Source organism: Vigna unguiculata, chromosome 10 (assembly GCF_004118075.2).
Source record: "Vigna unguiculata cultivar IT97K-499-35 chromosome 10, ASM411807v1, whole genome shotgun sequence".
NCBI classification, from domain to species: domain Eukaryota; kingdom Viridiplantae; phylum Streptophyta; class Magnoliopsida; order Fabales; family Fabaceae; genus Vigna; species Vigna unguiculata.
The window spans coordinates 23,588,584-23,604,927 of NC_040288.1; the positions used below are offsets into that span (position 1 = coordinate 23,588,584).

At 37.7% G+C, this 16,344-nt stretch overlaps 1 protein-coding gene across 1 annotated transcript; it reads right to left on the minus strand.

Moving 5' to 3' along the window:
- Positions 1–43: 43 nt before the first annotated feature.
- Positions 44–4,734, minus strand: LOC114166171 (G-type lectin S-receptor-like serine/threonine-protein kinase At4g27290). Its single transcript, XM_028050850.1, has 7 exons — positions 3,194–4,734; positions 2,954–3,058; positions 2,236–2,381; positions 1,923–2,133; positions 1,323–1,560; positions 1,085–1,235; positions 44–819 (listed from the first exon to the last, which is right to left on the minus strand). Exons 1-7 carry the CDS (start codon positions 4,473–4,475, stop codon positions 514–516), a joined length of 2,439 nt encoding a protein of 812 aa, XP_027906651.1. The 5' UTR covers positions 4,476–4,734; the 3' UTR covers positions 44–513.
- Between the last annotated feature and the right edge of the window lie 11,610 nt (positions 4,735–16,344).

Here is a 16,344-nt window from a genome sequence, read left to right on the forward strand (position 1 = left end):
TATAGATAAGGTAAAAAAAAATCAAATCAACTTTAACCGGGAGTAAAATTAAAATCATTGGGGCACAAAGTGATTGGTTGAAATCAATACAACTTGTACTAAAATCCAAAGATTGATTACAGAGTTTAGCCAGAGTGGAAATCTAAGAACAGCGAAGAAAACTAAAAACTAGCTGAGAAAAATCTTAGAACCAAACTCCGTAGCCGGTCTTTCCTTATCTTCTTATGGTGCTTTTTTCGATTTCAGGTTCAGCATCTAACATCATCATAGGCGAATTCTGTGGCTAGGGTTATCTCATGTAATGAAGCCTTCATCAGTTATGCTATCAATATCAGTTTTCTTTTTCCCATGGAAGAAAGTAACATCATTTCAAAACCCTTGATGAATTTTATATGTAATTATTCAAATGCATCAGCACAACTAAACAGGTTTTGAATCGATAATCCTTTGGGAATGCAATGCAAGTACTTCAAAAGCAAATTCATGCAATATGTTCAGCTGACCCGATAACTTTCACCGGCCCTTTAATGAGGTAATGGTTAATTCATCATTTGAAGTCTCTTGTTTTAGATTTGAGCTTAATTTTCCTTGGTCCGAAATCTTCGTGGGAAAGAAACCAGGCTCTTTTGGGTTAACCAGCTTCATTTCACTCCCTAACATTTGAATAACCGATGTCATGGTAGGCCTATCATCCGGGTATTGTTGCACGCACAACAGACTAACATGGATGCATCGAAGTACTTCTGAGACAACACATGAGCTTTTTATGCTTGAGTCAATCAATTCTAAAGCATTTTGCTCTTTCCAAAGTGTCCATGCCTGAAACATGAAAGAGAACAAAATTAGTTATTCATGTTCGAACTCTACCATAATCAACAAGTTCTTGCACTACTACATATTTATTCTTTCATGTGTGGTGCTACACTTGATTCTTTCAAATAAAGTCTCAAATTGTGTGGAAGAAAAGGAAGAACTTACCAAAGATTACAATCAATTTCTTAATGGAGATTAGTGATTGGTGAAACCAGTATTCGTGACAAGAAAAACCCCAACATAGATAATAATAAGTTTGTTGAGTGCTTACATAGCCAACAAGGTTCAGAGTTTGGTTTCCATGACAGAGAGCTCTATTTTTGTTGCCACATATAATCTCCAACAACAAAATACCAAAGCTGAAAACGTCCGATTTGATTGAATATAGTCCATCAACAGCGTATTCTGGGGCCATGTATCCACTGCACCAAACATTTAGATTAAAAATATATCATAACACTCAAAACTAAACAAGTGTGGTGTAGTATAGTTAGAGAAACAACACTCACTAGGTTCCAACAACTCTATTTGTGTTTCCTTCTATTTGGTCTCCTCCAAAAGCCTTGGCCATTCCAAAATCTGATATTTTTGGATTTAACTTTTGGTCAAGTAAAACATTACTTGCTTTCAGATCTCTGTGAATAATCCTCAACTGGGAATCTTGATGTAGATACAAAAGCCCTCTGGCAATCCCAAATATTATGTGCAAGCGTTGGGGCCATTCCAGCAATTCACCTTTTGTTTTATCTGTTTTATTTTTTTCACAAACATATATATGTTGTTTAACATCAGGTATACAAGAGGAATAAGCTGCAAAATATGACTGATCTAGGGCTGTTCAGTAAATTTATTTGTAACCACCTCTAGAGGAAGAAAATATTAAGAGAAAAGGTAACTAAAACTAACTTACACAAGTTCAAATATATTTTTTTAGAAATTAAATGAGAGAAATTCTATAAATTAGTTTCTACATAGCTTATTCTATAAATTGGTTTCTACATAGCTTATTTTAACTTTTGTAGAATTTTTGTTTTCTCTGCTAAATAAAGTGCTTGCGAGAATTTTTATCTCAACAGACTTCTCATCTATGCATTCCTCAAATTGCATACCGAAAAGGAAGGTGTCTAGGCTGCCATTAACCATGTATTCATATACTAGTAACTTTTCTTTTCCTTGAAAGCAACAACCAAGGAGCTTTACAAGATTTCGGTGTTGTAGCTTTGCTATCACATTCACTTCTGTCATGAACTCAGTTATTCCTTGTCCAGAGCTTTGTGAAAGTCTCTTCACAGCAATTTCACGATCATCCACTAATTTTCCCTGCGTAAATTCATTCATTTAATTTCAGGAGATGTTTTCATAACAATACATTTCTGGACTCTAGTTGTTTCTTTTGTGTTAAGTGCTTAAATATTTAATTACCTTATATACAGGTCCAAAACCACCCTGTCCAATCTTATTGTTCAATGAAAAATTGTTAGTGGCGGTTCTGATTGAAGAAAGATCAAACAAAGTCACATCCAGAACACGTAGCTGTCTTTCAATGTCCTCTTTTGTCTTTGACTTATCTGAAAAAGGAAGAAAGGAACAAACCATTCAATAATATTATGAAAGATGAGGGCATTGCAACTGATTTATGGACAAAGTTATAGGTGAATAATTTAGCAGCAACGTTCTTTAGGACTCTGTATATGACAAAATGAAAAATAAAAATGCCACTAATTGCACCAACTGTGGTAGCTATTATCTTTAGTTGTGTCCCTTCATGGTTTTTTTTGATCAAACACGTAAATAATCCGTGAGTGCAGTAATTATTGACAAATAAGTAATGAGAGATCTAGATCATCCACATATTTCATCGTTATTTTCTGCTTTTGGCTCCTCTGAGAAACGAAAACATGAGAATTTGAGATTGTTTTTATGTTCAATATCATTAAACTCTACTACTATGAAATTATGTCAAAGAGACACGGATATAAGGTAATTTAACCAAGATTCCAAAGGATTCTCCATAAGATGAATAACAGCACTTGTCAAGCGAATGAATGGACAAATAGCAGAATTTCCATTTGGAATATAATAATAGAACTATTCACTTATAATTGCAGTGAAATGTGAGAGAAGAGAAGAATAGTTTTACCTGAAGTTTTCCTTCTGTAGACAAAATAAATAGCAAGCATCACTCCACAAGTTGCAGCAATGGAGGTTACATATATTATTGCAGGGTTCTTGTTACTGATAGACTCTTCACAGTTGAATTGGATCAAATAAAACAACATTGGTTCAATTCCGTGTTGAAGGACCAAGATTAAACTCTCTCACACAGGATTGAAACTCGGAAGAGAGAAATAATAAGAGATCAAACTGCAAAAGTATTTACCTGATTTTGTAGGACTGGACCTTATATATAGGCGCTGCCCCATTTCTGGATTTGAATAGAGTTTGATGTCAAATAAATCACCAAACCACATGACACAGCCACTGCCTGCTCCACTTATATTTAAATTGGTATATGCCATGCAGGAACAATTATTCATGCACTTGGCTCTGCATTGTTTTAAATCAATAGTCTCATCCACAAACGTATATTCAGTATCCGGCACTTTCAAGCCATCCATGAAGAAAAAACTATCACCCAACTTGTCTTTGCAGCTAAGTGGATGTGTGAGGACACATCCTTGGGACCATTCCATTGAGTTCCATTTCTCAGGAGACTTAGGCTTGAATCCTTTTAAGCAACCACAAGTTGCTGATGCAGAAGTGGTGCAATAAGTATTGGATCCACAAACTCCATATTGATCACAGTGGTCATCTGGCATAGTTGAAGACCAAATCCATGATTTCTCTGACCATACATAAAGTTGACGCACTTGTGCAGTTTGGTTCAGTACCACTTTTGTCACTGAATTAGTTTCCTTGAGGCTCCATCTGAAATAAACCTCTTCCTGGTTGGAGACAAACTCGTAACGGTGAATGGTGTTAAGTGGCCTTCCACTGAAACGCAAACCATTCCATGGCCCAAGTCTCCAGTGCTTTTTTGGTCCCTTCATCATATACATCTCAGGATAAGGATGCAGAACAACGCCCCAGTATAAGTCTCCTGGTGTCGGATCATCATCACTTTTCCAAGCTTTCAGGAAAATATTAAGATTTCTTTTGAGGTCCCATCCAAGCTTCATTCCTGGCACCAATGTATTAGATGGATGATCAAAGCTTTGCCACAAATATGTCTCTGCCTTAGTTTCATTTTCATCTCTTATCACAAGATTTCCAGAATCCAAGAGCTCTGCCACTGGATTCTGTGCCTTTTCTGCAGAACTTGTGCACCAGACAACCGTGTTGTTTTGTGTGAGGACCAAATTGCCAGAACTGTTTAATTTCAAGATGGCTGAAGAGTCCTTGATTGAGATGGCACTGTTTGCAACCCATACTATGTTTTGTACAGGGATATTCTTATACCAGATTCCGAGGTAGTTTTTTTTGGGATTTCCTAGGTTGAAGAAACCGAGTTCAAAAATTCCACCGGGGGAAACTAAGGTCTCTCTGTTACTGAGAGATTGGGATTGTGTAAGGGATGAAGTCTCTGCTGCTATGAAAACTGTTTCAGAAGGTAAAAATAGTTTATGAACTATGCAACTCATTAGAAAAAGAATAAACTTCATGCTGCGGAGGACTAAGAAAACTGAAACCACTGAATATTTTGGAGGGGTTAACAAAATTTATGATGCACAAGCTATAATAATGAAGTCAAAATTTTTGGGTATTCTCTAACTCATGAAAACCAATAAGATGCATCATCAGTGGTGAGACTAGCACAATTTTCATCAACTCCAACGCATACATTTCATACATGCAACTAGATATTTGTTGGTGATATGATAAACATACAATAAAGGTCATACAGAAATTAGATATTTGTTGATGATCTAATCCAAGTTCAATAATGGATAAATGCCATAAGTCCATCAAAGACTCTATACATGTAGTTTAAACCTCATTTGACTTTAATTTTTGGGATGTAGAATGTCCAACAAACCATAACGGTCTGGTTTCACTCACAGATACAGTAGTCCTAGATGCCGTTTTCCATCTTTGACTTTGATAATTTAAAGTTGAGACTTAGTCTTTAATTTGACTATTATTTTCCCTTTTTTTAGAGTTTTATTTTTCTTTTAGTATTAATGTGAATGTAAAAGTGAACAAGTTGAAAACAACATAAATATAATGCCACTTTCAAGATCAAGTGTACTCATATGTTTGAATAACTCACTTGTTAATAAAGTTTTCTCCAGCCCTATATGAATTTTTCCATGAAACCATTCTGGTTGCTCAAAATGACAAAATTTCTTTCTTTCCTAGAGCATTCAACACGTCCAAAACCAGTTGAGTAGTTGTTACAAATAGACCAGAATAAATGATAGCTTGTGAGTGATGGTTAATGCCTATACGAAAAGTTTTAGTGAATAAGCTAAGATCATGCATTAGTTTTTCTAATGAATGGATTGTAATCAGGTCTTGTCAATAGACTATTCTTAAACGTTTTGCCGTGGGCATGGAACAGGGAGGATCTTTCAACACTTGTTAAACCTCATTTTCTTTTGAGTAACCAACGCGTCAAGCCTCTCTTTGACATGTTAAGATTTGTTAAAGGCTTTCCCTTCTTAAATGGACATTTCTACAATATATACTATGGATAATGATACACCGACCCCTTTTTTACCCCTTTTTGACCCTTTTTTACCCGCCTACATGGCATACCATATTTTAATGTTTTGTTAAATTTGAAATGAGAACTGACGCGTGAGGTTAAGAAGCGTTTGTAGGTCATGCGCGCGCACAACAAAACAGAGAAAGAAAAAGTGAAGAGTGCGGTTTTGGGAAAACAGAGTTTTCGTATCTTCTTCCTCCACAAGTGCAAGTCCTAATTTTTCTGTTGTTCTTCCCCAAATCAAAGGCTAATTTGGTATGTTTTTCTTCCCCGACTGATTTCCCGTATTTTTGTGTTGTTCTTCCCGAAATTAAACCCTATTTTCGTATGTTCTTCTTTTCGAATGAAAGGCCATGTTTATCTGTTCTTGTTCCCCAAATCGATGCTCTCTCAATCCTAAATGTTGTTGTGGACTGTTAATTCGAAGTGTGTTCAAAAAGCTAAGTAATTTTAGATCCCAAAAATATGTATTTATTTGAAACTGTTTTGAAAAAAAAGTGAACGGGTTTGTGTAAGCAAAAATGGTTCGAATGTGCGAATGCTTTTGAAGAAGAAGCGTTTCGACAGTTAAGCTTGGGTGGGTACAAAATGCGAAGTGGAGTTGTGTTATTGGATGTTAGAAAGTGAGTTTATTGATTTCGGCATTTAGACTTGGGTGGGTACAAAAAGAGAATTGGATTTGTGTTGTTGGATGTTAGAAAGTGAGTTTGTTGGTTTTTGACTATGTTGTGTGTAATTTTATTGATCTGTGCCGAATTTGTGTAAATTAAATTTGGTTAGTGCATTTGATAATGTCAGTTCAGTTGACATGAGTGACGTTAGTGAAGGTTCCGTATGTAGTGAAGGTTGTGAAGTTGGAGATTGTAGTGATATAAGTTAGGTATTTTAGTTTTTGTTGCTTTGTAATTTAATTTATATTTCAGTAGAATAAGTTTAACATATGGTTTGTAATACGAATATTTGCAGATTAATTTCAGGCATTTTTGTAGAACACAGTATATTGGTTTGTTTAACAAGAAGTTAAGTGTGGAGCAAAAACAATGTATTCAAGGAACACCGTTTTGGTGGTTTGTTTTGTTGCATGAAAGAGTTAAGATTAGTCGAAAGCTTCTATTTGAGTTAACTAATGTGTGGGTGGAGAGCAGAGGAAGTTTCATAATTAACTCTGAATTTGTAACGTTTAAGTTATTAGACGTATGTGTAGGCCTGGGGTTGAGGGTTTATGGAGATATAATTGATTTAGAGATTGACGTTGATAGTGTTTGTAGGAAGAAATTTTCTGAAAAAACGGTAACAGTTACTATACTAAATAATTATCTCTTGACTAAGTGTGTGTGTCTTGATGTAGAAGATTTTTGTCGGCTGTACATTCTGTTAGGCATATATGAGTTTCTTTTGCCTAATAGAAATGGAACAGTCTTTGTTTCACTTTTTAAAATTGTAGATGATTTGACTAGTCTAGTTAAATATAAGGGGTGGTATGGTTTATAAGTACTTGGTTGGTAGTTTGTGTATTCCGTCAGTTGTTTTGAAGAAGCAATTACATCGAAAACACTTCCATGTTGTCGGATGTGTATATTTATTGCAGGTAAGTAAGTTAGTTTTTCCTGAATTTTATGTTGTAGCATTTTGGTTTTTGTTATGAATCAGTAACTTTATTTTAAATGAATTGTATTTATGTATGTTGTAGCTATGGGCTTTTGATCACTTCCTATTTGTGAAGAGAAATGGTGCAGTTATTCAATCCAAATTTCCAAGGTTGTTACGTTGGATTGATTACAAAGTTGGAGATGTTTCAATAAGAAGTAGTTTCAAAAATAATGTGGTACTTTCTATTATTTTTTCGTCCAATGTTTTTTGTATGAGTTCTTTTAGCAATTTAATGATGTTGTTTCTTTGAAATTAAATTTCAGATTGTGCATGATCTTTGTCTAAGGAAGAACTATGTGTGTTAGTTGTGAAAGAAGCTTTATCAAAAGGTGATGGTGAGTGTGACAAAAGAAAGAGAAAATAGTGTGTCTCTGGTGGAACCAAAGAAAGCAGTAGCTTATGAGTGTAATTGAACAGCAAGAACATGATATTCAGGAACTTGCTGGAGTCATTGCTAAGTTAAAATCAACTTTGGATGAGAGGAAAACTAAAAGAACTAAAGATGAATTTGTTTCTCCTATTAATTTGAATGAAGTGCATGTTCCAAGTGAAGAGCAGCATATCCTTGAAAGACAAGCACGATGAAAGACTCCTGTGAAACGAAATGCCTTCAGAACTGCAAAGAACAACTTAGTTTCAACAATTGGCAGATCTTAGGTATTATGTTACTCTCAACGTTGTAAGGTGGAATACAATAGCCAAGGTGAAGCTACAAAAGATAAAGATGTAAGCAACAACAATATGTACGTGCGTATAATGAATCATCCACGATTACGATTCAAAAGCCGTGTAATCCAAACTTCGTTCGCAAGTTATGGTCCAAAGAAGAAAAGGATACCAAAATAGTTGTTGGAGTTGCAACAATATCTATTTGTTTTGTTTTGTTTGATGAAAATGAAATATCATTTTGATTTATGTAATTTAAATGTATGAAACATGTAGTTGTGAACAATTTGTTTTGTTGTGTTTGTGTACTGTTATGGTGCAGTTAATGAATAATGACTTTTCGAAAGTCTTTGTGGTGATTTGTAATGAAATTATTTAGCAGATAAATGATGTCAAAAAAGAATAATTCTGGTAACTTTGTGGTACAGAAACCATATCTCAGAAAGACACTTATTGAACTATAAGAAGGCATGTTTTGTGCGAGATATTAATAGGTTGTAGTTGACATGTGACTGATATTTGTATTATTTTGGCACTGAGAAGTTAAAGTTATGTACTTAAAATAAATTGTAATGAAAAATAAACTGTTTATAAAATGTCAAGTAAATAAAATTCAACATAGAAAGAATACCTAATATTTTTGTTCTTAGAATTAATTATATTCTTCTGCCTCAATAACTGTCTTTTTCAACTGTACATTTAGTTCAAGGAGTACTGGAAGTGTTTTTCAAGTATTTTTTTTTCAAAAACAGTACTATGCACCCAATGAAAAACAGGTTGAAATGTTTGGATTAATGTTAAATCATCAATAAACCTCTCAAACAAGTAAATAAAATTGAACATAGAAAAAATACCCAATATTTTTGTTCTTAAAATCAACTATATTCTCCTGCCTCAATAATTGTCTTTTTCAAGTGTACATTTAGTACAAGGAGTACTCGAAGTGTTTTTTTTTTCAAAAACAGTACTATGCACCCAATGCAAAACAGGTTGAAATGTTTGGATTAATGTTAAATCATCAATAAACCTCTCAAACAAGTAAATAAAATTGAACATAGAAAAAATACCCAATATTTTTGTTCTTAGAATTAACTATATTCCTCTGCCTCAATAACTATCTTTTTCAAGTCTACATTTAGTACAAGGAGTATTGGAAGTGTTTTTTTTTTCAAAAACAGTAATATGCACCCAAAACTAAACAGATTGAAAAAAATTCGATTAACGTAAACTGATAAATAAACTTCTCTCAATGAAGTCACTAAAATTGAATTAAAAAAATTAACATTTGTCTTTGTAAATTTAAGTATATTAATCTGCCTGTATAATTGTCTTTTTCAAGTGTACATATAGTACAAGGACTACTACAACTCTCTTTCGAGTCTGTTTTGACAACAAATTTCGTTTGCCATCAATGGTAATCACATTGAAATGGTTGGATTACCATCAAATCATCAATAAATCTGTTAATGTACAAACTAGCAATTAACTCTAGCAATGGACCAACTTGCATGGCAACAAAAAAAGAATGTACAAGAGTAAAATTTTTTATACAAAATCAGTGCTAAAGACCTCTTGCATGACAACCAGTAAGCTACAAAAAAGGTATTGTAGTCGCTTAATTTCAAAACACGTCTGTTTGTAACTCTTTTATTGTTGTCATGTAAAACGAAATTATGCATTCGACAAAGCACTTTGTCAATTTCAAAGAATTTTTATCAAAAAATCAAGTTCAACTAAATATGATAATAATACCGTGTATATGGGATTCATTATGATTCTTTGCAGCCTTTGATTCATCTTCCTTTCATTATACATCATAATATTTGTTGCAAACAATATAGTCCACAACAACACAATAGTCTACAATTAAATTATTGTACATTATACATTAATTACTAACATGAACACGTAATTTAGGTTCTTACCATTTAAATGGAGTATATTGTCGTTTAACTTTTGCCTTTCTAACACCCTTTTGTCCACAACCTTCAGAAACCTTATTGATGTCAACATGATCATGAACTTTATCTGTACTAACTTTTGTCATATCATCAAAACAAGAAGGCTTTTGTCCGCTTCTTTCAAAAATATCAACCTTATCATCTCCAACATTAGTCTCTTTTTGGGACGACCATTTACCACGTAAGAATACTTCATCCTGCAGCATCTTAAGCTCTTTCTTCATGACAATTAGTTCCCTTTCATTCATTTTCACTTTCTTCATGCAAGCCTCCTCAAAATTAGATTCAACATTGTCATCATCATCTTCATTGATTGCTTCACCATCAATATTCAGTGCAGCCCGAACATATGGATTTGATCTACATTCAATCGTTAATGCCCAATCCCAAATAATCTACAAAAGAGTTTAAAAAATCAATACATCATAATCAATGATATCAAAATAATGAATATAACCAAATAAATAATTTTAAATAACAAAATTCATTACCTTCGGTTTAATCAAAAGCCTCTCAATGCTAGTTGTCTTTAACTTCAAACTTGGCCATCACAAAATTCTTGGGAAAACAATTTCTCTATTGGGCCCGCCTAATCCAAGTTGCTCAAACGCCCAAATCTACAACATAACACATAAATGAATCAAATCTAAACACAACAACAATTACTAAACCTAATAAATAAACAATACAAAAATACATATTACCTGTAAGACCAAAACGCATCCAGGTAAGGTTATGTTATGTTGATTTTTTTGCTTGCAATCTACCAAATGTGCACAACTTAGTCCATTAACCAAAAATGTGTGAACTGCCCCACCCTAATTATAGTTCATCAAAGTATCAAGATTGTCTAATATCCTAAACAATATGTTACACACACATTTTGAATTTCTTGGAAAGTACAGAACAACAAAACACAATAATATATACAACCGACAAACACTGTCAACATCATCCTGCTCGGTGCCTATTTTACAACTAATCAGTTTAATAATACTTTTGATTGTTATACTTTCACCACTAAAAAGTGAACCAACACAACTACAACCATAAGCATCAAACTCAACATCCTCCCCAACTACACTCAAACCCAAGCTCATATATACATCGACAATAGCAAAGGGGACAAGACGCTGCCAGATACGAAAACATTGCTCACATGAATCCCATCGACGAACCATTTGTTGTTTTAAAGGAGTACATATATCTAAAGATCTCTTAATCTCCAAACAACATTTGAAAGGTGTCACTCCAATCCGTGAACGATGTGCATCCATCAACAAATTATTCATTTGAACAATATATTTTGTGTCCACAAAATTAATTAATTGCACCTCTCATTGAAAACAAGAAAACACACTGCATTATTAACTATTCATATCACAATTTTAAATTTTGCATGCAAAACATCAATTCAACACACTCACTTGTTCCTCTTCTACGACTTTCTCTTTTCTACTCTTTTCACCCATGATTCATCAACCTATAAAAATATAATAATAATACAATAAGGAATCACAACGAACTCCATTCAAGAAAAAATCCACTTCATAAATCAAGGAATGACAAAATACTCCATTATAAAACCACACTAATTAAATACAATCCCAAATGTAAAACAAAGACCACAAATACTTATGCCTAAACAACAACGAAACACACCATGTTCAACCGTAAATTCAGAACGTACCAGCAACGAAGTCAAAAAATACCCTGATTTTATTACGAAAGCCCTATTACATAACAATCAACACAACTTCAACTCCAATTTCACAGCCATTTATCCGCAAATTATTGTCAAAAATAAAACAATGAGTTCAAATGCAGAAAACTCGTTCAACTATGGAATAAAAAGCTTACATTCACCTACCTTCAACAACTAAGCATTTCAGGACTAACACCCTTCAAATAGGGGTTTTTGACAAAAACCTACCGGGCAAAGATTAGTTTTGTGAATGGCCTTCAATGAACCAAGAACAACGCGACTAATACTGCGGCCAAGCAATGCGCCCAACAGTAGCCACCAATTTCCGGTGAACTTCGGCGTCCAACAACCCAATCCACTCTCGACAACTCCGGTCTCCGCTCCGATTTATAACCACACAAAATATCAATGACAACAACCTTTGTGAAAGAAGCTTTGTAGAAGAAAAGGCTTTGTGGATGAAGAAGCTTTGTGGAATAGGAACCTTTGTAGAAGAAGAACGAGGGAAAACGTTTGTCCAAACTGTTCTTCTTTTATTGCAGCACGTTGGTTAATATTTTTTAAAATCTTCTTTCCCTTTCACGCGCGTGCACACCACACAAAGTAAGCTTATAGTCTGCCTCAAATCACGTTAACACTTTTAAAATAATTAAATATGGTATGCCACGTAGGCGGGTAAAAATGGGGTCAAAAAAAGGGTCAGTGTATCATTATCCATATACTATAGAGGACACAATTTACATTGGTCTTAAGGCAACAATGGTGTGTGTGGGCCAAGTAAAAAAAATTAAATTAACCCTATTTAGTGGTGCAGGTTCAGTTCATTGTAAAATTGTAGCCTATTCTTTAAGTGGCTGAGTATAGGCTATGAAGAGTGGAAACTATGTTTGTTAGAGTGAAAAATGGAGGTTTTCCCTCCCTAGGAAAGTTTTCCTTGAGCCTATTTTTCCTCTAGTGAACACTAGTGCACTAAAGGGATATGGTTCAGTTTTGTTCAACACTATACTACGATTCATTCATGAATCATAGTATATTCAAGCATAGTAAAAAAGGAAGGTTATTGGCTATAGTTGAAAATCGTACCTATAATCAAGGATAGGTTATAGTTTCATCAGATAACCATAGCCTAAAACCATTTTCAAAGAGGGGTATAGGCTATAGTTCTAGAGAAAATGTAGCCTAAAAGCTTCAGGACAACAATTTTTTTTTAAAAAAATAGAAGTATAACATACGATTTTGGGTAGAACTGTGACCTATACAACTAATAAAAAATATTTCTGTACCGCACCTAACCAAACTCGACCAAATAAATAAATAATGTATATATCAAGGTAGCCAAGTATTCAGCCTTGGCCGAATCAGCCTAATTGGTACCGATTTTAACCTACACCTCATGTAACCTCAGATAGGTAGCCGACCCAGGCCGGCTACTCCGGCAGACCCAATAAGATTAAATCCCAGACCGATAACTCCAATTAACTTAGTGAAAATAGAAGCCCCCGCATTCAATAGGTCTTAAGGGCCTGGGTTAGGGCCTGAGTCCATTCATGGCCCAAGCTAGAGCTCAAGTCAAGGCCCGACCCATGAGGTAATCATGCATCATTATTGCTCTATAAATACACATGGATCCCAGTAATTAAAGGTACGCATTCATTAATCACTAATTTGACCCTCTTAGAACTTTGACTTACTTGAGCTTCAGAGACTCTTCTGCAGGTAACCCCTCATGGGTTCAAACTGACATGTATCAACTGGGGAGAGGCCAACTGAGGAGATAGCGGACTACATGGTAAGGTGACGCTTGTGCCTAACTCATCTTATTTGTTCTCTGCAGGAATAATTGGCGCCCACCGTGGGGCACGAGACGAACACCTTTAGTACCCGTTCTTCTCTGAAGATGGTTTCCACCCGTAGCAAAGCTGGAGTGAACAAGCATGCGAATGCTGGTCCCTTTGGACCTCCTGGCATCACCCCTGATCTGGCCGCCATCCTAGACGGCCAAGCAAAGATGCAACAAGAACTCGCAGATTTGAAGAAACACAGCGTTAACGAAATGGAGGCGCTACGACAAGAGAACTCTCGCCTGAGGCGAAGGATCGAAGCTGATCCCAATCTGAAGGGAAAAGCCAAGGAAACCTCTGAAGCTGTGAAGTCTCCGGCCTTCCAGCCCACAAAGGAAGAAAGCGAGTACAACCTCACTCCTCACACCTTCACCACCACTCAACAAACACCCATTCCCTCTACCCATCCCCTTCACTTCCCATCTACTCAACCGGGGCTCACCGCACCCCCAACCCCTACCGCTACCCTCCCTACCACCCAGATCCCCTACAACATACCCACCACCCTACACACCACACATATTCCACCATACAACCCACAATACCTTCTGATAACCCACACCCCCCCTCACAACCTCACCTCTACCTTCCCCGCTATGATCAACCACCCCATCCCACCTCACCTACTCCGTCCCCACCAGCCCAGACGCCGTCACCCCTTCACTAACTTTATCGCCAACACCCCTCTTCCGGCCCAGTGGGAACCTTTCACCCTGGATCGCTATACTGGCGAAACTGACCCTGACGAGCACCTTAAAGTCTACATCACACATGTCGCCCTGTACACATCCCAAGACGCAGTCTTTTGCAAAGCCTTCCCCACCACCATCAAGGGCCCTGCCCTAGAATGGTTCACCACCCTTCCGCCTTATTCCATCGACAGTTTCGATGTCCTCTCCCACATGTTCTCCACCCATTTCGCCAGTAGCCGCCCACACCAAACTACCACCATCTCCCTCGTGGGCATCAAGCAAGAACAAAACGAACCACTCAGAGCGTTCATAGATCGCTTCAGTAAGGCAGCTCTTCGTACACCACACCTCAATCAGGAGATGATCCTCCAGTGCCACAACTCTTCTTATAACCCGACCCCTTCGCCAACAATGTCTATCTCCACCCACCTGCCTCCATGCACGAACTCAAGTTACGTGCAGCTAACTATGTCCGCATGGAGGAAATGCAAACCCTCCACACCAAATTTTGCAACGACTATGCAGCCACCACCGCCAACCCCACCCCACAACCTAACCCACGTCCTGATACCCGCCCACACGCTCCCGCATCCTCGACGAAGCCCTACAAGCTGATCTAATCCCTCCACCACGCAAGACAACCACACCTCCCAACGCCGATATGACCAAATATTGCTGCTACCACCGCAACCATGGTCACACTACAGAAGAATGCAAAGCACTCCAGGATAAAATAGAAGAACCGGTCCGTGCTGGCCACTTTTGCCGCTTCATCCGTAGAGAGGACCATTCCTCCTACTCTCGATCCCGCCACCCCCTCGATCTGATCACAAACGTCCTCCACATGACTCCCGTCACGACAAACACCCCGCCCAACCCACCAGTCAAGAACCGGAGCTGGCCCGCACTGACATCACCCCTACCGACCCTCCCTTGCGTGGCACCATTAACACCATCTCTGGTGGCTTTGCTAGCGGAGGATCCACCTCTTCTGCCAGAAAAAGACACCTCCGCCATATCTAATCTATCAACCACATCACCCATTCCCACCACCTGCCTCTAATCTACTTCACAGATGATGACTTTCACGGCCTCGACCATTAACAAGATGACCCCATGGTTATCACGGTTGAAATAGAAAATTACGCTGTTAAGAAAGTCCTCATTGATCAAGGCAGCTCCGTTGATATCCTCTACTAGGCCACCTACCAGAAACTTCAACTTCCTGACACCGCCATGGTTCCATATGACGAGCCAATATATGGCTTTTCTGGTGAACAGGTATCCACTCGGGGCTACATTGACCTCCACACCGTCTTTCGGGAGGGGACCCAAACTAAAACCATTCCAATCCGCTTCCTTATCGTCGACGCGCCAACATCCTACAACATCCTTTTGGGCCGTCCTTCCCTCAATACCCTTGTCGCCGTCATTTCCACCTCTCACTTGGCCATGAAGTTCCCTGCCCTGTCCGGCGACATCCTTACCATCCACTACGACCAGCGCTTGGAACGCGAATGCTACATGGCCAGGTTGCGACCACAACTCCTAATCCAACAAACCAACCATATCGAACGACCCCCTGGTTCTAGCATAGCCCTATCTGGCGAAGATCTTGACCCCAGAATAGGCTGGGATGTTCGCCTTGAACCAGTTGAGGACACCTCCCCTCTAGAGCTTCCCAATGGTCACTCTATTAACCTAGGCACCGGTTTAAACTCTGACGAGCGTGCCACCATTACACCCATCCTCATCAACAACACTAATCTTTTCACCTGGTCAGCCGCCGACCTCCTTGGAGTGGACCCCCAAGTCGCATCCCACAAACTATCCATATATAAAGAAGCCCGCTATGTATCCCAGAAAAAATGCAAGCTTGGCGAAGAACGACGACAAGCAACCAAGGTTGAAGCCGACAAGTTACTAAGCGCAGGATTTATAGAAGAAGCTCAGTACACCACTTGGCTTTCTAACGTTGTCTTGGTGAAGAAAGCCAATGGCAAATGGCGGATGTGCGTAGATTACACGGACCTAAACAAGGCTTGCCTTCGTGATGCTTACCCCTTACCCAACATTGATCGACTCGTGGACGGCGTGGCAGGGAACAAGGTGCTTAGTTTTTTGGATGCATATTCTAGGTATAACCAAATTCCCATGGCCGCATCAGACATGCACAAAACTGCCTTCATCACGGACGATGCCAATTACTTCTATAGGGTCATGCCCTTTGGCCTCAAAAACGCCGGAGCAACTTACCAACGACTAATGGACAAGGTTTTCAGCCACCTAATGGGACACTGTGTCGAAG